Source organism: Pituophis catenifer, unplaced genomic scaffold (genome assembly GCF_029215685.1).
Source record: "Pituophis catenifer annectens isolate HBS135680 unplaced genomic scaffold, rPitCat1.0.hap2 SCAF_2, whole genome shotgun sequence".
Classification (NCBI taxonomy): domain Eukaryota; kingdom Metazoa; phylum Chordata; class Lepidosauria; order Squamata; family Colubridae; genus Pituophis; species Pituophis catenifer.
In genome coordinates, this window is record NW_027256882.1 from 15,015,622 (window position 1) to 15,037,113 (window position 21,492).

Here is a 21,492-nt window from a genome sequence, read left to right on the forward strand (position 1 = left end):
TGTATTGTTTTTTGTGTGTCATTTTATGTTGTGTTGTTTTTTCTTTTTAACTGAAATGTAAATAAAGATTATTTTTTTTAAAAAAAAGGGCAGACATAGATGAGGCTCAGAGACCAGCCACTTGGCCAACAGCCTGAGGGAAGAGAAACATCTGGACACAGGAGCAAAATGGCTGCCTCCTCCCCAAGGAGCCCCCAGGAGCCCCCCAGTTTTTCCCTTGGTTCCTCCCCTTCCTGCCACTCAAAGTGAACTCAGGGTCTCTGAACAGCTAGGAGGGGAAAATCCTTGTTATTTCCAACTTCCAATAACAGGCAGCAACTCAGGTAAGAAGAAAGTAAAACTATTTATTTTCAACAAACTATTTTCGTATTCTTATGGTATGTGCAACAGTTAGGAGGAAAGGAGCCAGGCCAAATTGTGAATCTCCTGTTCCATTTCTCTTAGAATTGACCATTTTATTTTATTGTATTTTATGTAAAAGATTAAAATCCAAAAGAAAAGGATTGAACAGAGACAGAACAAAACTAAACAAAAACATGGAAAAAATTAATGAAAAAACAGGAAGACATTTTATGCCCCCCCAGTTGAACACTGAGAAATCTATTGCAACAATATTAGCTTCCCCCCCCTTGCAAAAGAGGTCCAAAATTTATAATCTTGTAGATTTATTTGCAACCTAACTGACCTGTTGTAGATTATATATGTGAAAGGAAAAATAGTTAACAGTTGAACAACAGCAAAGTTAAAATTCAAAGCACTCTGTTAACAGTCTGTTATTATAATTTATTCATAGAAAGTCTACCCAATTTCTTATTTCTCACAAACCGCTTCCATCGTTATCTCTGAGTCCAGTGTTAAAGTGTTTTGGTTCTTAATTGTGAAACTTTTCCTTAGGTTTTTAAAACAGCTTCCACAGGGGAAAAGGATTCCCACCCCCCCAGGGTTAAAAAAGAGGGAATTTTTCCATAAAACATTAAGAGTTAAATATCGAGCTCTTAAAAAGAAAGAAAAAAGCTAGAAAGAGCAAGATTTATAGTATAATACTGTGTAAATGTAAGCCTAAAGTCCATTGCAACTTTCTTACTATTAAAAAAATAATAATTTGAATTTAATGGTAAACAATGAAAGAGGAGAAAAAAAAAGTTGTAAAAGTCCAGGTTGTAAGAAAGGGTCAGAAGTGAACTAGTCATAAATCAAGAGATTGTAAAGCTTCAGGAATGCAATTAAAACCCAGGTGCGCTTAAGAAAGCCGAGCAGCTAAAGGGAAATGATGGCAAGAGATTAGACCTTCTGATCAATCCTTACCAAGAACTGCAGGCATCCAGCCCCCTCTCTTCTCTGTCTGTGCATAATTGTCCGAAGGTCATCTTGGGTTGTTCCTAGTCTCCCCTTTAAAAAACAGGAGCAAAGCCACCAAATAACCAGCTTTGGTGGCAAAGTCAGCTGTTCGTTGGCAGCAGTAAAAAATTATGTCCATTTAGCACGGCATGATGGGAGAAGGTTCCTATTACATTTTTCTAAACTGTAAAAATCCATAAATGGCAGTATATGGTACATACTATTCATTATACAACTTATACAAAGAAAAATGAGAGGGAAAAAAACCTCTACTTCCAATCCACTCTCCCTTAAAGTGAAACCAGCAACTCTTCATCCTATTCCTCGCCCCATTCGCTATGGGCCTTTCTCTAAAACCTGTTAATCAGCAGAAACCCATTAAAGGACATCAGAAATAACAACATACTTGCTACAAGTTATATTACAACACTATTACAAGCTGTACAAGGCAGTTTGGTGTAGTGGTTAAGGCACCAGGCTAGAAAGCGACTGTGAGTTCAAGTCCCGCCTTAGCCTCGAAAGACGGCTTGGGTGGGCCAGTCATTCTCTCTGACCCCAACCCACTTCCCAGGGTGGTTGTTGTGGGGGAAATAGGAGGAGAAGGTGTTAGATATCTTCCATGTCTTCAGCAGGATACAAATAAATAAAAAATAAAATAATATCTACTAATCCCAGTTTGAATCCTTTTGATTAGATAATTATAAACACCTAAAATGTTCTTTTCTCCTCCGTTCCTCAATCGTAATACAAAAGGTTACTGATCCAATGATAAAAGCGATGGTGAAAGACCCCAAATGCATCCTGGTTCCAAGCATGCAGGACGGGCCTGATAGTCCGGCCTAATTCAGGAGAAGGTCGGTCCCATCTTCTCTCCTCTCTCCTCATGCTGGGACTGTCCACTCGTGCTGCAAAGAGAGGGAAGAAGCAGGCAGGGTCAGTCTGGGAGGGAGCCCAGAGGAGGAATCCCACCACCCAGGCTGAGGGATCAGCACCAATCTACTCAGCTGATCCCACTCCTGAGAGCTGCTGCTTCCTCAAGAGAGGGATCAACTGGGTGGGATTTTCCAAGGTAGAAAGAAGGGAGAGGCAGGGCTGGGACTGACTCCTGAGGCGGCTGAGAACCTGCCCCACAAGTTACATAAAATCAATGTCCCCCTCAAATACAGGAATCCAATACTAGTCTGTGTTGCTTCCGGAGACCTATGGATCCCTATCTCCCCCCTATGTCTTCCTTTAGCATCTGGAGGGAGGGATCCCCAGAGGACTCCAAGGAGTGGAGAGAAGCCCCTTCTCCATCCATGACTGCAAGACCCTCAGGAAGCCCCTCATCTGCCCCTCTTTCCCTCCTGCACTGGGGACCCCCCAGGCTTGTTAGGATATTACATTTGGTAGCTGGAACAGGAAAATGTACAATAGGCAGTAGTTGATTGGTTGAGCTGGCTTCTGCATGAAGCAATCCACGCTGTGATTGGTTGCTGTGGGTATAAAGTGGGAGTTTCTCTTTTTCCCGCCTTTTTCGTCTGTGTGTTCCGTGTGCCTTTTGATTTACCTCACGATATTCCAATCTTGTCTGCTGCAACTATAAATGTTAAATACTTTTATATATCTAACCTACAAGTTTGTCTCAGTGTCTTTTGACTTCATCTGGACAGCTGCTACGTCCTTCCTTGACAAATCTCCTCTTTGCAGCTCTCTGAGCCTCCTGATCCAAGACAGTCAGATCCCAAAAGGAGCCCCAGTCTGGCCTTGCAGGAGAAGAGTTTGGGGGCAGGCAGAGCCCCCCCCTTCCCAGAGCCCCTCTGGATCTCCCCCAAATTCCTTCCCTTCCAGCCTTTGAGATGAATAGGAGAGAGAAGAGGGATTTCCCAAAGCATCTTCACCATCCGTTGGCCCTTGGACCTCAAAGCCCTCCTTTCCCTCCCTTCCTCCTCCCCACACAGACCCCAGTGGGGCCACTCACCTGCGAGGGGGCTGCTATATGGCCTGGTTCCTCCCTGCATTGGAGAGACAGACACAGAGTGAGAGGATAGGATAGCATACGATAGGATAGGATAGGGACAGGAATAGCTTTGTCCTGATCCTCTCTCTCTTCACCATTAAACCTCTGCAGCTTCATCAATCTCTCAAAGGATACCAGCCTATTTATTTAGTTCATTATTAAACCTCTATGCCATCCCTCTGTTCAAGGTGACCCTAGGAAGCTTACCATAAAATGCCATGTAAAAATAAGGCACCGGGTTCGTATTATCAAATGTGGTGGACATGCCCAAAGGCAAAAAAATATTGGACAGAAATACATACATGGTTAGAAAAAATGGTAAAGCAACATATAGATCTAAAATCAGAAATATTCTTCTTGGGCATTTTACCGGAAAAATACAATAAAGGGAACACATACTTAATTTTACATGTCTTAACAGCAGCTAGAATCGTGTTTGCACAACAATGGAAAAGTGAAGAGATCCCTGCAGTGGAAAATGTAATTAAAAAAATACTAGAATGCGCAAAAGTGGATAGATTAACACTTAAAATTAAGGAGAAGGAAAAACTGAATACTTTTTAACATGGGACTTATTTTATTAATGGCTAACTGGCAGAAACAGAATTTAGAAATTTGGAAGCATAAGAGAACGATTAATTACATAAGGAAGGTTTATCAAAATGGATAAGCAAATATGTGATCAATATTATGAATATTATTGTTATTAGTATTACTATTTCTCAAAATTAATTGTACTTAGACAACACACTATTTATGTAGAAATGGATTTTTTTATATTTAATAAAAACTTTTTAAAACTTGAAAAAAAGAAGATCATATCCGGTGTTATTGACCGTTGCCTTGGGTAGGGTCCAAGATGATCTGGGGGAGGCCCATGGCCACCAGGGCGGCCATGAAATCCTGGGCTGCTTCCGAGGCCAAAACCAAGGATGGCAGATTGCAGTTTCCCAAGACCAATAAAGGAGAATATTTGTAGCTCAGGGTTGAAATGAGGGGTCCTTGATGTTCTGTGAGCTTGTTTGTTTTCTTGCAGATGTTTCATTACCATAACTAGGTAACATCCTCAGTGCTAGTCAAGCAAGCTCAGAGAGCACCAAGGACCCCTCTCGCAAGACCATGATCCTGGGGAACTCCACTGCCAACCCCAAATAATCTACAGCACTCAGGTAGGGAGGCTGGTACAGTAGGAACAAGCCCAACTGATTTCATGAACCTAGCTCCAAAACAGGGAGTAACAACCAGAAATTTGGGGCACAAGGCCCCTTGAAAGCCAAAGGAGATTCTCAGAGGACCACTTGCTATCCCACCTGGGCTGCGTCCTGGGGTATCAGCTGGTGCCAAACCTAAACCCAGCTGGAAACGTCTCTGAGAGGAGAACATCCTCCTTTCCAGATTCAGCCAGGTCTCAGCTATCCCACCAGAAGAGTCTCCAACCACTGGGGATCACGGCATTGTGGAGGTTTTCCTATTTCCCTAAGGAGTGAAGGGCTCTTTCCTCCAAAGGGGGCCAGGCTCCACCACGCAGACTGTGGGCTGCCTTCCCTGCCTGAATGAAAGTGCCTGGAAATCCAACAGGGAGAGTTTTCCTTCTCCTCTGCAGGAACAAACCAGTGCAAGTAAATTGAATTTTGTAAGTTCCTCCTACTTGGAAAACAGCAACTTCTCACTCAGAGGAAATATTTCACCCACGTGGATCTTCTCATCCTCTTGAGGGTTTCTTGTCCTAGATCTTCACTCCCAATATCAGCCTGGCTGTTATGAAAAGGGGGCCTCCTTCCCCAGCTTAGTTCTGAGGAGGAAATAGCACAACTCTGCAGCTTCATGAGTTTCTTTTGTTTTTAAACACACACACACACACATACACAAACAATCCTCAAGTGATGGTGCCTCTGAGGCCTGTTCTAAGTTGGAAATTACATGGAAAGAGGACAATTCACTCACTTGGTACTGCATTGTAGTCATCTTTATGTCTTTCTGCAAAGATAAAAATCAGTGAAAGGTCAAAAGAATCCATGGGAGATCACCCAATTTCTCCCTCTGTAGGAGGAAGAACCCCAGGAGATATTTCACACTTTTTTCCCATTTATAAAAAAGAGAAAGATCTTCAAAATACAAATGTATCTCCTGATTTGCCCCAAGAGAGACCTGCTGCCTCCAAGATGGATGGAGGGGAATTGGGGGAAGCAGAAGCAGCAGCAGCTGGGAGGGGAGGAAGGTTTTCATGGAAATCCTTCTCTGCTGTTCTTTGATCAAAGCCTTTGAAAGGGACAGAACGGGGATGCCTCTTCCCAGCTCAGCAGAAAACAGGATTGCCCGAATCTCAGATTCAGCTGAATTGAGACTGGAGTCCCAGCAAGAGGCTGAGATCTCAGATGCTCCACAAGAGGGCTGGGAAAACAGAAGGAAGCCCAGAAGAAGCTCCCCAAAGGGAGAGATTTGGGAGGAATCTCTGCGTCTTCGTTAAATCACCCCAAAAATGATACTTACTGAAGAATACGAAGATCCCAACAATCAGACACACCAGGACAAGACCACCCACAACGCATCCGATGATGAGCCCCAGGTTGGATTCTGGAACTGAATTGGGAGAAAGAGGAGATCATTGAATGAGAACCCCAAACAATCATCCCAATTAGGGGAGAGACTTAAAAGCAACAGCAATAGCACCTACACTCGTATACTGCCCCATAGTGCTTTATACCATTCTCTCAGTGGTTTACACAGTCAGCATCTTGCCCCCAACAATCTCGGTCCTCATTTTACCAACCTCAGAAGGATGGGTGGGAGGCTGAGTCAACCTTGAGCCAGTTAGGATCGAACTCCATTCAGCGGGCAGAGTTAGCCTGCAATGCTGCATTCCAACCACTGATCCACCAGGGCTCTATATGCAGCCGAAGGACTGGAAAGCCCCCCAACTAAACAGTCTAAGGGTTCCTCTTCATGTCCCTCTAATGGTAGCAGGAAGACACCTTGACGTTTTCTTGTGACGCTGCCTTCGTCTCAAGGTTGATTGTGACTTCAAGTTCTGACTTAACCATGAAAGCCAGCTAAGTGACATTGGGCCACATCCAGAAAATAAGTAAGTAAATAATCTCTCTCTCTCGTTCTCCGCCCCCCCATACACACCCACACACCAGGGATGAAATTCAAAAATGTTCCCTACCAGTTCTGTGGGCGTGGCTTGGTTGGGGGGGTCCTGTGACTGAGTGGGTGTGGTCAACTCAACATCACTCATGGCCATGCCTACACAGGCACACTGCAAGGAAAATTACCAGAGCGGCTCCACTTCTTGAACACGCCGCCGTCGCCCTGTTCCATGCACTGGCTGCACACATGCACATTGTTGCCTGCTGCTGCTGTGCTGGAAGGAGTTGCCCAGGCAAGTCCAAGCGGAGCAGGAAGGCGGCACGGAGCGGCTGCTGTAATTTTCACTGCAAGAAGCTTGCAGCGCAGCCGCCGTCTCTTTTTCGGCGCAAGAAGCGTCCAGCCGCACTGAAAAAAAGGCGACGGCTGCAGGCTTGCCTTCCCTGGAAGCCAGCCGCGGAAGGAAGGTAAGGACGGGTCGCGTTGCAAAGGGAGAACGGGCAGCAGGCGAGGCCAACCAGAGGTGGTTTTTACCGGTTTGGCAAACCATTTAAAGTCGCCGCCACCAACCAGTCCGAACCAGTCAAATTTCACCTCTGACACACACAAACATCCACTGGAGCATTTGCAGAGTTCTTTCCCAGAGGATTATTTCCCTTTGGTTTTATGCTGAGCCTCAGGAATTCCTATCAATGCCTGGTCATAAAATAGTGTGTAGTTTTCTTTCTTACAGCAGCAACACAGAGTGACATTTCGCTCTTTACAATAGGAAAGCCGTGTAAGCCGTGTAAGTGCAGGAAGGATATTGCAAAATCTCCATTCCCTCCCCAAACTGGGTCCAGCCAGAGGTGGTATTTTCAGGTTCTCCAAACTACTCAAAATTTCTGCTACTGGTTCTCCAGAACCTGTCAGAACCTGCTGGATTTCATCCCTGATGCAGGGCCACAAACCTCAACAATGGAAAAAACCAGTGGATTAAAGCTCAGGAATACTCACATCTGGACACAGCTGGGGCCAGATTTCCCTCCCACAACCCTCCAGCCTGCAAAGAGCCCAGCCTTTCCCTCCCTGCAGTCTCTGACCTTTTATGGCCACATCCAGAGGGTCCTGCAGCCCATCGTGCTCCACGTGGCACTGATAGCGGTCCCTCTCTTTGGGATCGATCCGGATGCTGAGCCAGTAGTGGTAGGTCCCATCTGCGTTGGGGGCCACAGACCCATGGAAGGTTTCCTCCTCCCAGACCTCCCCTTTTCTCTTCCAGGAGGCATCGATCTCCCTGGGGTAGAAGCCATCCACGCGGCAGACGTGCATCTCCATCCCATCCTCCATTTCCATCTTGCTGCTCACCGTCACCACTGGGGGATCTGCATATATACCAGAATGAACTCTGAGCCCCTCCAGAGCCTGGAAGGTGGATGAGAAACTTCGAGGGGCAGGGAAATCTCCCACTGCTTAGTTTTAACCAAAAGATTTACATTCCACACCTGCAGTGTCTCCAAGAGTTTTAGGAAATGCTCCAAATCTGGAAAATTTTCAACCAGAAGGATTCCTGATTTTGAGTCCTTCTCAGTCTGAAAAACCTCCAGCAGCAAATTGTGGCCCAAGTAAATTCCTCTCTGACTGCTTTGAACTCTGAGGGACCTTGGGCTGCTCCCTTCCGGGGAGGGATATTGGAGCTGCTCTTTAGGGTTCCTTTTAAGAAATAACAACACAGGTATTTCTCCCTGCTTTTGAAGTCCACTTCTCTAGATCTCAGGCTGTTTTAGGGCTCTTTCAAGAGACACAACCACAATCTCAGGATTATTTATTTTATTTAGCATAGGGCAACCCTTTCCAAGAGGGGGAGAATGGGAACCAAAGCAAGGAATTTAGGAATCTTGCTCTGGTTAATTTGGGAAACAGATTCTCTCTCTCAAAGGGGAGCAGAGCGAGGTGAGGCCAATGGAAGAGAGAGCAGCTGTTGGCAATTGTGGGGAGGGGTCTCTAACAGATCCTGATCTCACCCAGCTGATCCTGCAGGGATCAAGGAGCCCAGAGAGGAAGGGGCAGGCCTAGAAGGGGAGGGATGGTCTTGATGGGAAAATAATAACCTCACAGGAAAGAAAAAAGGGGGAAGGGAGCCCTGTGGGGTGAGGGAGCGTTCGTAAAGGTGGGGAAGGGGTTGCTTTCTGGGGAAGCCACTAAAGTCAAAGATAAGGAAGCTGTTTGAGGTTTCAGAGAAAGACCCACAAAATCTGTGGGTTCCCCTCCCCCTCACACTTGGCCATTATGTGGAGGCACTGATAATGTTCTATTCATGGTAGGAGCCCCCTAGTGGTGGGGGTGGGAGGTGCATCATCAGACGCAAGGGAGGGATGGAGCCCCCTGTGGGATGTGGGGGGAAGGAGAGTTGCTGGGAGGAAATTAAGGCCAGACATCACACTAGGATCTCTTTTGGATAATGGTGGATTCACTGAAGAACTCAAAGTGGCCCTGTTGCCTCTTCATGAGCTGTGAACAGGACAGCCCTAACAGCTTTTGCCAGACACCTGGCAAGTAGATGCTGCCTTTCCTGGTTCATTGAATGGCTCCCTGGGAATAGGAACCAAACAGGGGTTCCCACATTCTGGAGAGATGCTGGAAGGGGAGGAGGAGGATTCTTTCCCTGGCATCCAGGCTGCAGACCAGAACCCAAAGGGGCTGAATGTGTCCAAAAATATCTATCTGTAAAGGAGGAAAGGCCAGCCTGGATCCAGATGCTCACCTGTCCTCAGCAGCGTCTCCTTCCCGTAGGACAGGTACTTCTCCAGGGACACAATGCATTTCTCCTCCAGGTAGGACTTAGTGTATTGATTTTGTGTTTGAAGAGCATCCCATTTCCTTTTAGTGATCTGGGCCTGGGGGTCGGAAGCCACCCAAGTGAGGGTCTCCTTGTCGAAGGTGATGAAGGTCTTTCCTTCGTAGCCAAACTGCCAAAACCCTCCTTTGCTCTCGTTTTCCTGGAGTTCACAGCTGACCATCCACTGCCATGTGTGAAGGCCTGAAAGAGGGACAGGAGGATGGTTTGGGGAGTCCTCAGGTGACACAGAGCCCCCCGCCTACAGGGATTTGAGACTGGAAGGAGGCACTGACGCCTCCATTTCCTCCATAGCAATTCCTACCAACTGTCCCATTTCAGCACCCCCTACAGGTCGGCCTGGCTTCCTGCATCTCCCCTGATGGAGCCCCTGAACCTCGCCAGGAAATGGGCAGCTGGCGAATCCCCCTTTCAGCTTCCCAGGATCAATAAAAAACTGTGGGGGATTCTGAGGAGGACCAAGAAGGGGGCGCAGAAGGAACAGAGGGGCAGAGCTTCCTCTGTCTTTTTCTCTCTCTCTCCTCTACTGGGAGGGGGCTCGGAGGGGTGGGCGGAAGAAAAGGATCCCAGAGGAAACAGTTGCCTGAATCAACAACATCCAAGAGGGACTAAGAATCTTGTGGCCTCAAAGAGGATCCAGACGATCTGAGAATCTTTCAGGGATCCCTGTGGCTGTAAATCATGCTCTGCATTCACCAATAGCACCAAGTCAGAAGGGATGCTTCCCACTTTGGGCTAACCAGAAACAAACCAGGGCTTAGTGCAAAGAGGGAATGAAGCCTCAAAGGGCCACAAAGGAATCTTTTCCTCAGCAACAGCAGCAAGTGGCCCAGTCTCATCTGGAGACCCAAAGGGTTATTGACCTTTGAAAGGAGCTTGAAGGTCACAGTCTTTGCAAGGCCCTGGAGAAGATATTTCAACTTCAAGTGAACAGATTCTTGGATTTAAAAAGGAAAGAAAAGGAAATTCTGAAATCTTTCTATGTGTGCTTGGGCTGGAGAGTGAGGAAGGATGCCAGGGAGTCTCAAATCTAATGGAAAACCACCTGGAAGGCCTGCAGGGATCCTTTCTCCGCATCTCCTGCTCAGCCAGAGAACTTCCCTTTGGAGGAAGAGGAAGATCCTCGTGAGCTGCAGTCTGATCCTGCCCTCGAGAGGAGATTCCCTGATCTCCCCATGGGAAAAATAATTCTGGATTTCTGCCTGTAGGAAGAAATATCCTTCTGGGTTCAGCTCCAAGTGGGGAAAAAGACACTGGAAACATGGAGACTGCTTGGAAAGATGGTTTAATGGTGGACAGGATCACATGGTTTGAGTTCCTGAACAGAAAAAGGGGCAGAGATGCTGTTGAGTCCCTGGGTTTTATGCCCTCTCTGGCTTTGAGTTTCCTGGGGCCCCGAAAGAGTATCCTGATTGGTTGTCAGACTCACGGGGGGTGGGGGTCTTAGCTAGCCTTGCTGGCTGATGTAATCTTCCCAGGTGCCATGTGGTGAGTTTCTGTTGCTAGATGGGTCCTATTGTGTTGCAGATGATAGTCTATTGACAAAGATTGAGTTTCTGCCTCTGGCCCATTGACAAAAGGGGGGGAGGCAGAAAGGTGGGAGCTGCTTTGTCTTTAAAACATGTTTCTCCATTTCTCAACCAGGGGAACATAATATTCTGCCTTTTTAAAATTTCCTAAAATATTTCATTCTTCTAGGAAAGGGGTGGGTGCTAACTTCCTACATGCCCAAGAAGAATCTCCTGCCATTCACAGGAAAGCACTGAACATCTGGCAGCAGTTTTCGACTTCTGAGAACAAGCTCTGTCTTATTTCAGAAGCACCAAAAGCTAAGACAGAAATTGTCTTCTTTCAGTTGAAGATGAAATCTCTGGGACATAATCAGTGGTGGGATTCAAGTAATTTAACCGGTTCTCTACCCTAATGATTTCTTCCAACAACCAGTTTGCCAAACTGCTCAGAAAGTTAACAACCGGTTCTCCCGAAGTGGTGCAAACTGGCTGAATCCCACCACTCAGTGGTGGGATTCTGCCGGTTCTAGGCGGTTTGGCTGAACCGATTGTTAAATTGCTGGCTCGCCCCACCCCTTGGCACCACTATTTATTGCCAATGGTTTTTTGTAATTTATTGGCCTCGCAGCACACCGAACCATTTGTTAAATTTCTGGCTCGCCCGCCCCTCGCCCCGCCCTGCCTCCCACCCGCGTGGCGCTAGCCTACCCTAGCCCAGGGGTGGGCAATTGTGGCTCTTTTACAACCTGTGGACTTCAACTCCCAGAATTCCTGAGACAGCTTGGCTGTCCACAGGTTGTAAAAGAGCCACAATTGCCCACCCCTGCCCTAGCCCATCCAGTCGCTGGGGGAGACGCGCAACTTTTCTCCGCCCTGGAACACTGGCTGCCCAGGCTGCAGCCGAAGCTCCGCATCATAATGGGCTCCAGGAGGAGGAGGGGCGCCGTCTGCCCCATTGCGAAGCTCAGTAAAAGCAACAAGAGCTGGCTGCAGGTGCAGCCGGGCGGGCGCACGCGCAGTGGGGCGCAGGCTTAAGGTGCTGCCTCCAAGCCGAGGGGCGACCCGATGGTGCGGTAGGTTTGCTGCTGCCGCTTCCCAGACAGAACAGGAGAAAGAGATGTAGAGAAAGAGAAATGAAGAAGGGGGGAAAGAGATGAAGGGGAGAAAGGGGGAGGGAGAAAGAGATGGAGAGAAAGAGAAATGAAGGAGAGAAAGGGGGGAGAAAGAGAGATGAAAGAGAGAAGGGAAAGAGATGAAGAGGAGAAAGGGGAGGGAGAAAGAGAAATGAAGGAGAGAAAGGGGGAGAAAGAGGTGAAGAAGGGGAAAGAGATGAAGGGGAGAAAGGGGAGGGAGAAAGAGATGGAGAGAAAGAGAAATGAAGGAGAGAAAGGGGGGGAGAAAGAGAGATGAAGGAGAGAAGGGGGGAAAGAGAGATGAAGGAGAGAAGGGGAGGGAGAAAGAGATGGAGAGAAAGAGAAATGAAGGAGAGAAAGGGGGGGAGAAAGAGAGATGAAGGAGAGAAGGGGGGAAAGAGATGAAGAGGAGAAAGGGGGAGGGAGAAAGAGAAATGAAGGAGAGAAAGGGGGAGAAAGAGGTGAAGAAGGGGAAAGAGATGAAGGGGAGAAAGGGGAGGGAGAAAGAGATGGAGAGAAAGAGAAATGAAGGAGAGAAAGGGGGGAGAAAGAGATGAAGGAGAGAAGGGGGGAAAGAGATGAAGGAGAGAAAGGGGGAGGGAGAAAGAGATGGAGAGAAAGAAATGAAGGAGAGAAAGGGGGAGGGAGAAAGAGATGGAGAGAAAGAGAAATGAAGGAGAGAAGGGGGGAGAAAGAGAGATGAAGGAGAGAAGGGGGAGAAAGAGAGATGAAGGGGAGAAAGAAAGAGATACACAGAGATACCTGTTTAAAAGAATATACTGGGAGCCACAAAACCTGGGTGCGAGTAAGTGATATGGAGTTGGCAATGTCCACCCAGGTTTAGAGGTTGTGTTTAAGTGTTTACATGTGTTTAAGGTTGAGTGTTTAAAGTTGCAGACCCCTGACCTACCCCATCCGATCGCTTCACCTTGCAGCCAGCCCTGTAGGCCTGCGCCCGCCTCCCACCTGGGCAGCAGCGGCCTACCTACCCCGGTTGTATCACCTTGCCCTGCAGCTGGCCCGAACGCCCACCTTGGACTGCCTCCGACTGCTCCACCAGGTCATTTTTATTTAATTAATTAAGAATGCTGCAATGGGCATAAATGATGACCGGTCAAAAGTGCGAGGACCTGTAGAAATCACTTTCTTCAGCCCTCTGGGTAGTCCCTATGTGCATATGGACTACTCAGAGGGCTGAAAAAGTTACTGTATTTTCTGGCGTATAAGATGACTTTTTAACACATGAAAATCTTCTCAAAAGTCAGGGGTCATCTTATACGCCGGGTGTCGTTCTCCTGTAATCTGACGAGCCTTAAATGGCTCTGGCGATCCAAGCTCTGACGATCCCAGCTTTGCCTGCTAATCAGGCAACTCAGCTGGGATTGCCAGAGCCATGTAAAAGGAAAAAAGTTTTCCCCCTCCAGCTTGCTTACCTTAGCTGCTAGTCGCAACGCTTGCCTTACTTCACTTGCCTGAATCCATTCCATCAGCAAGCCTCTCCCTGCCTGCAATCAAGCAGGCAGGGAGTTGTGGACTTCAACTCCCAGAACAAAGCTGGCTGAGGAATTCTGGGAGTTGAAGTCTACAAGTCTTAAAGTTGCCAAGGTTGGAGACCCCTGTTCTACTGGGTAAGTTTTTTTCCCCTTTGGGAGCTTTAAAAAAATAGTTAATTGGGGTTTTTTTTAGTTGTTCTGTTTTAGACCTAGCCATATAAAGTTTAGGAAGTTTTAAATTTAGTTTTCATATAAAAATAAAAATAAAATAAAATAATATTTGTGCAGCTTCCTGAGATTTAGTGTTTCTGTAGTGTTTCACTCTAACTACACAAACACAAAAAATCTCACAAAGCTGTATGTGGAATTTTGTGTGTGTAAAGTGTGAAAGTTGTTTTTTGGGCTTTTTGTGGCTGTGTGAGGTTCCTGCTTGTTGCAGGGGCCATTTTGGGTCCAACACAGCTGCTTTTACATTGTGGGTGAGCCAGTTGTGTTGTGTTGTGTATGTGTAAAGTGTGAAAGTTGTTTTTTTTTGGGCTTTTTGTGGCTGTGTGAGGTTCCTGCTTGTTACAGGGGCCATTATGGGTCTAGCACAGCTGCTTTTACATTGTGGGTGAGCCAGTTGTGTTGTGTTGTGTGTGTGTAAAGTGTGAAAGTTGTTTTTTGTGGCTTTTTGTGGCTGTGTGAGGTTCTACTTGTTGCAGGGGCCATTTTGGGTCTAGCACAGCTGCTTTTACATTGTGGGTGAGCCAGTTGATGTTTTTTAATTTTTATTTGGTGTGCGTTGGAAGAGGGGTAGTCTTATAGGGCGAGTATAGCCCAAACCCTATATTTTAACAGGAAAAGTCAGGGGTCGTCTTATACACCCAGTCGTCTTATACGCCGGAAAATACGGTATTTTTGACCGGTCCTCGCACTTTTGACCAGTCCTTGAACTTACGACTGTCCTCACATTTTACGTTTTGCACCCTATCTTGTCACCGTGGTGAAGAGAAGTAGTGGTGAAATGACTGACATGGTTGTTAAGAATGCCTCAACGGGCATAAATGTGAGGATGGTCATAAGTGTGAGGACCGGTCAAAAGTGCGAGGACCAGGCAGAAATGACTTTTTTTAGCCCCGAGTAGTCCCTATGCACATAGCCACGCCCACCCGGTCACATGACCAGCTAGCCACGCCTACCCAGTCACATGACCAGTTAGACATGACCACCAAGTTACATGACCACCAAGCCACACCCCCAACTAAGCCACATCCGCAGAACTGGTTTCTAAAAAAATTGAATCCCACCACTGCCACCACTGGACATAATTGAATATTTGTGCAGCAAAATGTAAGCAGAGGGATCCCACTGAAAAGGCAAGTTTCATTGTTTAATGTTTAGTGTAGGAATTCTGTTAATGCATCTCTACTGGTCTACGCATGAAACAATTCTGGGCTATCTCTGAGCCTGGATATTCTGAGGTTTCCTGAAGCCTGAAAAATAGTTCAAGGGTTCCTGCAGGGTCAAAAGATTAAGAAAGGCTGATTTAGAGAGGCTAAAATGTATTTATATTTATAACTGCTATGAAGAATATCAGAAGCCACTTTATGTTTTTCTTTCTTTAGTCCTTTTCTTCAACTTGTTTTCTTGTTTTATTTTTCTTTGATTTCTTTCTTTTGTCATCTTTACTTTATATTAGTTTTTATGTTCTCATTGAAAAGATTTAATACAAATTAGATTAAAAAATTTAAAAGGCGAACAGGATGACAGGGATCATTGACATAGTACTGAAAACACAGAGAGGCTATTGTCACAAAGCCTTAGAGTAAATCAAGGATGCCACCACATCTGGAATATTGTGAGCAGTTTCTGGTCACCAGACCTACAAAAGGAGAGGAGGGAGCTGGGGAAGGTCCAGAGGAGGCGACTCAGGCGATGGGAGGGTGGAAGCAGCCTCCCTTTGAGGAAAGGTTGGGACATTTGGGGCTGTTGAGCCTGGAAAGGAGGCTCCCCTCCACTCTGGCCGGTCTCCTTCCTCCTTCCTCCACCAGGGGGAGCCCTCTGGGTCCAGCTCTGCTCCCCTGAGAGGCCAGCAGGGGGCCTGGAGGGATCTGGGGAGACCCTTAGGGATCAGGGGCAGAACTGGCAGAGCTCTGGGGTCACCTGTAGAGGGGGAGGGGCAAGGAAAGGGTGGAAGAATTGGGGGGGGCTGCAGCTCCTTGGGATGAAAGGAGGGAAAATGGCTCCTGTTTGTGGAGAAGGTTTATCTCAGCCAAAACCAGCCAATCATTGCAAACACATTTCTTTGCAGACCCTCCCTAAATAAGGTTCCTTGAAGGTGAATCTTGTCCCCCAAAGATGGCAGAAGGGGGGGGGGCTGCAGAAGAAAGAGTCTCCCTCCCTCCAGGGCAGCCCCACCAAGAGGGCCATGCAGGAGTTCAGCCTGAGGGACCAAGGATGGGAAGCCATGAAGGCTCTGAGAGACTCTGGAAGGGCCCCAAATGGAGGTTTCTTTCTTTTCCGTCTCTTCCCCATGAAGATTGGGAGGATCCTGGTCCTGAGATCCCCCCTCCAAGAGCCCCCCAGCCCCACATTTGGTCCTCCCAGCCTCTCCTTCCAACTGGAGGGTGAGAAGAAGCTCCTGGCATTTGGGCCCCTCTCGACCCTCCAAAAAGGGGGAGAAGGAAAGGGATCTAGTCTCCCCAGGTGGATCTGCACTCGATCCCTCATTTCTCTGGGGTGGAAACAGACAGAAGGAGAAGGACCTGCTTCCCCCAGGATCTAATTAGGATCCACCTGCCTGTTTTTTGGGGGGGGGAGATATGTGATTCCCTTCCTCCCCCACAGCAGGAGATCCACCAAGGCCAGATCCTCCATCTTTCATGGGGGGGGGAGGGGAGATTTCGGTCTCTTTTTACCTCAGTTTATATCAGGATCCATATCAACATTCAGAAAGACAGATGGATAAATTTAAACATCTTTTTATTAACTGCACTTGGCAGAAAATGTCAGCTATGGAGGGAAGGAGAAGCTTATATTGATTTTTTAAAAAAAGAATAAACATATAAAAAAAGACTTTTTAAAAGGTGTGGAAGCAGCCTTTCCCTTTGAAGGGACCCATTTCTTTCTCCCCCCCTCTGGTTCCTGGGGAGGGGATTATGGGGCCGGAGGAGCCACCAGACCCATCACTCACCTTCACTCTGATTGTAGCGACGCCTCAGAGTCTCCAGGTCATTTCTGAACACCTCTTCTTGGCCACGCACCATCTTGGTGTTTCTGTCCCAGTACTGGGGATCCTCCTTCCCCACCTTCTCCATCCAGGAGACTCGAGGCTGCTCCTTCTGGCTGTTGCTGTCATAGGAACTGAAGAGTTGATCGTCCACAAACCCCAGAGAGACAAAGTGGGGCTGCCCCTGACTGGGCTCCGAGATGCCGGTGTAGAAATACTTCAGGGAGTGGGAGGAGGCGCCTGGAAGGGAGGCAGAGGGGAAAAGTTTGGGGGCTTCAGTCAAGGACCCTGATCCCATGGAGGCTCCCATCTGAGGCTCTGGGGAGAAAGAAGGAAGAAGAGGAAGAGGAGGAAGGAGGGAAGGAAGGGGGAGATGGTGGAAGAAGAGGCAGGAGATGGAAATGGGGGAGCAACTGAGAGGGAAAAAAAGGACCTTCTGGAGGGACTGAAGGGTTGGAGGGCAGGGAAGGTGGGGGGGGTGAGAGAGGAGGGGAGGGTCCCCCAAACTTTACCTGCCCCAATTGTGCCCTCCCCCCTTCCAGCAAGGCCTCCCTCAAACCCCCTTCTGGGTTGCTCAGCCTCTGCCCCAAGGAAGCTGCAATGGCTGCACAGGTAAAAGGGGGGATTCCACCCTCCCAGAAGCTCAAAAGCAGCAGGAAACCCCCCCCTGGTCCCCCCTCCTTTCCATTCACAGGGGAAAAAAAACCCCATTCTGACTTCACTGAAGGCCAACCTGGACTGTTAATAGGTGCAGATTTGAGGAGGGATTTCATAAAATGGGGGAGGGGGAATCCGGGTGAGACCAGAGGCCATGGGATCCTTAGGGGGAAACCCAAATGGGGAAGGGCAAAGGGGGGAGGGAAGGAAGGAGCAATGAAGTGACTTAGCCCCCCAGATCTTCCTCCTCATCCCTGTCCCCCCCCCTTCCTGGCTGGAAAATCCCCCCTCCCCTCCCAGAGTTCAGCCATCTGAGCAAGAATCGGATTTTGAACCCAGGACTCAGAGGGGCTCCTCCTCCTTCCACAGAAAATCTCAGTCTGATTAAACCCAGATTTCTTCCTTTCAGCAACCCAATTAGGGCTCTCAAACTCTCCTTCAAAGACCTTTGCAATGCACCAGGTTTCCTCTGAATCTCCCCCTTCACTTTCCCCAGAAGCTGCTCTGACCCTTCTCCTCCTCTGGGGCTGATCCTGCACTTGGTCAGCACAAAGAAAGGCAGAAATGCCCCTCAGCCACCTTGGAGGGGATTGAGATCCTGGCTACCCAACTCTTCACATGATCAGTGACTCTCAACGTAAAGGCCTAAATTAAGAGTTTCTCAGACTCCGACACTTGGACTTCAACCCCCAGAATTCTCCTCACCCCCAGAAAACCATTGGCCCCTCCACCCTGGCCCCACCCCCTGCCCCCAAGGAGGATGGTGGGAGCTTCTGCTGCCATCGCCCATATTTGGGGTGGGGGGCTCAGCTGGGGTCCTCTCCCTAAATTCAGTCTCTGTCTGGAGGGTCCTGTCATCTTTAAAGCCCCTCTGGGGAATCCAAGATAAAGATACAAAATTATGTCAGTTTCTATCATGCAAACTCCTGAATGAGGAGCATCAAAGTTTTTTCAGCCCTTCTTTGGAGGACAGGCTCAATTCACAAGACAGAAAACTATGCTAAACTTTACTAACAATGAACAAATAATCACATTAAGTCACTGTTTAGTTTTTATCGTCAAAATACAAACACAGAAGAGACTCTAAGGCTGCCCAATGAACAGAAAAACAACCGTTTCTAAGCAGGATAAAAGAATCAAAAGAAAATAAAATGAATAAAATGCTGCTGGGAAATCGATTAAGCTGAAAAATCTCCATGACCCCTTTCTGGTGTCCATTCTGAAAGCTCTTCAGATCAGAAATTATTTCAGGGCGCCAAAGATTTTGACGATCATTTTCAGGATCGTTCATGGGACTTATTTGGGCAGAACCTGGGTCTGCATACAAAAGGGCAGAACCTCCAAAGCCCAGAGAAATAAGTACAGGTAGTCCTCGACTTATGACCATAATTGAGCCCACATTTTTTGTTGCTAAGTGAGACATTCATGAAGTGAGTTTTATTCCATTTTACAAATTTTATTGCCACAGTTGTTAAATGAATGGTTGCAGTTGTTAAGTTAATAACTGGGTTGTTAACTGAAACTGGCTTCTCCATTGACTTTGCTTGTCAGAAAGTTGCAAAAGGGGATCAGGTGATACGGGGACACTGCAACCGTCATAAATAGGAATCACTTGCCAAGCATCCAAATCTCGGTCACGTAACCATGAGGATGGTAAAATGGTCATAAGTGTCAAAAATGGTCATACTGTCACTTTTTTCAATGACATTGCAACTTTGAATGGTCACTAAATGAACTGTTGTAAGTCGAGGACTACCTGTGGTCCTACTGCCCATTCCCTCCAGTATGGTCTCCCAGTCCTTCCCAGTCCAAGGCAAAGGCCTGGGCCTCCTTCTTCCTGCTCCTCCCCACAATCCCAGGGGCTTCTCAGAGCTTTTGGGGAGAGGGAGCCCCAGATCCACTTCCTGCTCTTGGGAGATTTCAGAATCCAAAGGGATCAAAGCTTTTCTCCAACAGAAGGAGGGGGGGGATCGGACTCTCCATGATCCAGAATCCGCTTCTTTCCCTTCTGGGGCTGAGCAATGAGGAAGTCTGAAGTCTGCCTGAGAGGAGAAATGTGTGAATGTAACACAGGTTGGGTGTCCTCACAGTCATGAATCCTCCTCAAGTCAGGACTGTCTGTGTCCAAGCAAGCCGTTCATTTCATGGTCAGCATCCAGAGTTGCTTCTCTTCTTCTGCCTCCAACCCAGCCTATTTAATGGTTAAGATCCTGACGGTTTTTCTTTCTGCCTTCAGTGCTAGTTTCTCTCAGCAATCAGCTAGGAACTTCCGAAGGCCCCTTCCGGACTACTAAGAGTCTGGTGGTGCAGTGGACTAAGTGCTGTTAAAGTAGCACTTAGCTGCCAGCTGCCTGCAATTACTGTGAGTTCAAATCTCACCAGGCTCAAGGTTGACTCAGCCTTCCATCGTTCCGAGGTAGGTAAAATGAGGACGCGGATTGTGGGGGCAATAAGCTGACTTTGTATAAAAAGAACACCGCTTGGGGAGGGGGGGGCGAAAGCCCTACTAAGCAGGTATATACAAAAGTATGAAGGCTATTGCTTAATGCATTGTAAGCCGCCCTGAGTCTTCGGAGAAGGGTGGCATATATAAATCGAACCAATGAATGAATGAATGAATGAATGAATGAATGAATGAATGAATAAATAAATAAATAAATAAATAAATAAATAAATAAATAAATATAATATATATCATAATATTACATTTGAAATATTTTTAATTCCGCAAATTTTCCCACTTTGGTGGCTTCTGGAAAGGAAGAAGGAACACCTGAGGAGGCAAATCCCTGCCTGTCCCAGAAAAGAAAATTTTGGGGGTCTTGGGGTTTAGGATGCGGTGGGAGGGGGAGGTTCCAGGAGAATAGTGTTCGCCCAGCAGTGGAAAGAAAAAGAGATACCAGCTGGTGCCCAAATTATAAACAAAGTATATGTGCTGAGACGGATAGAATGACGTATATGTTGAAAGAAAAAGAGGATTCTGAATTTTTTCAAAGCTGGGACTGTTGGTATCGGTGGTTGAATAAAAGAATTGAGACGAAGTGAAGGTCTATGTTAATATGAGGAGAGATATACTTATTTAGATTGAAAGATAATTGTATGAAAATCACATTTGGGGATTGCTTAGCTTATTCTGTGTTGTGGGCATAATTATTTACCAATGAGGGCAGGAATAGGACCTGCTGGGATAGACGTGTTTGTATTTCTGTTTAGTGTTATGAATGGGGGAGGGAGGGAGGGGAATGTATGGTTTTTGTTTTTATGTATAAATAATGTCTTTGTCTTGTGTCGATTTTAATCTGAAAAAATTAATAAAATTTATTTAAGAAAGAAAGAAAGAAAGAGAGAAAGAAAGAAAGAGAGAGAGAGAGAGAAAGAAAGAAAGAAAGAAAGAAAGAAAGAAAGAAAGAAAGAAAGAAAGAAAGAAAGAAAGAAAGAAAGAAAGAAAGAAAGAAAGAAAGAAAGAAAGAAAGAAAGAGGATGAATCTTGGGGAAGGTTATTGAAGGAGACTTTCTCTCTCCAGACTCTCATCCTGCTGCATTCACAGGGCAGCCTTATCCCGGTCGCTCCTTTGCACCAGTCTCCGCCTCTGCCAATGCAGGGAACCGAGAATCAAGCGGGTCCTCCCAGCACCAGAAGCCACAAAGAGCCACAGATCACCGCCAAAGGCAGGAAAGAGGATCCAGGCGGAGGGAGTTGGGCGGAGGCAGCCAGGAAGTTTGTGAACTGACCTGATCACGTGCAAACGCCGCTTTCCAACAATCTTCATTTTGGAAGGGAGGGAAAAAATTGAGCTTCGGGGCGCCCAGGTAGACTTGAGTGACATCTGGAGGGTCCACCCTTGTCCTGTTCCCAAAGGGGCTCTCCTGGAGGGGGGGCAATGTCGGAGCCTAATCCCAGAGGATTCCACTTTTGGGAATAAACTTTTTGGGAGGGGAGGGGAGGAGAGAGAGATTCCCTGGCAGATAAAAAGGGAGAAACCCCCCAAGGCCCCCAAAGGGACTCACCGAAGCAGCTCTCTCGTAGGGCGACCGCCACCAACACCAGGAGCAGGAAGGGCGCAGAGCGCAGAGCCATCCTGGCCGCGATCCTCAACCTGCGCTCTGCTCTCCTGAAGTCTCAAGGAAACCGAGAGGGGCTCCGGGTGGTCAACAGCGCAACAATCCAGAGCCCGCTGGCGATTGGGCGAACTCAACCAGTAGAAAAAAAAATAACCCCATGTTCGT

The 21,492-nt window shown here is 47.3% G+C and overlaps 1 protein-coding gene across 2 annotated transcripts; it reads right to left on the bottom strand.

Moving 5' to 3' along the window:
- Window positions 1-342: 342 nt before the first annotated feature.
- On the bottom strand, window positions 343-21,408 carry LOC139311806 (major histocompatibility complex class I-related gene protein-like). Of its 2 annotated transcripts, none has more exons than XM_070936325.1 (8): window positions 21,274-21,408; window positions 16,573-16,848; window positions 9,168-9,443; window positions 7,507-7,788; window positions 5,828-5,917; window positions 5,282-5,314; window positions 3,299-3,332; window positions 343-2,243 (listed from the first exon to the last, which is right to left on the bottom strand). In XM_070936325.1, exons 1-7 carry the CDS (start codon window positions 21,341-21,343, stop codon window positions 3,313-3,315), a joined length of 1,047 nt encoding a protein of 348 aa, XP_070792426.1. In that variant the 5' UTR covers window positions 21,344-21,408; the 3' UTR covers window positions 343-2,243; window positions 3,299-3,312. The 2 variants fall into 2 exon arrangements, with proteins under 2 accessions (XP_070792426.1, XP_070792427.1); XM_070936326.1 differs by lacking the exon at window positions 343-2,243 and adding an exon at window positions 2,272-2,917.
- Between the last annotated feature and the right edge of the window lie 84 nt (window positions 21,409-21,492).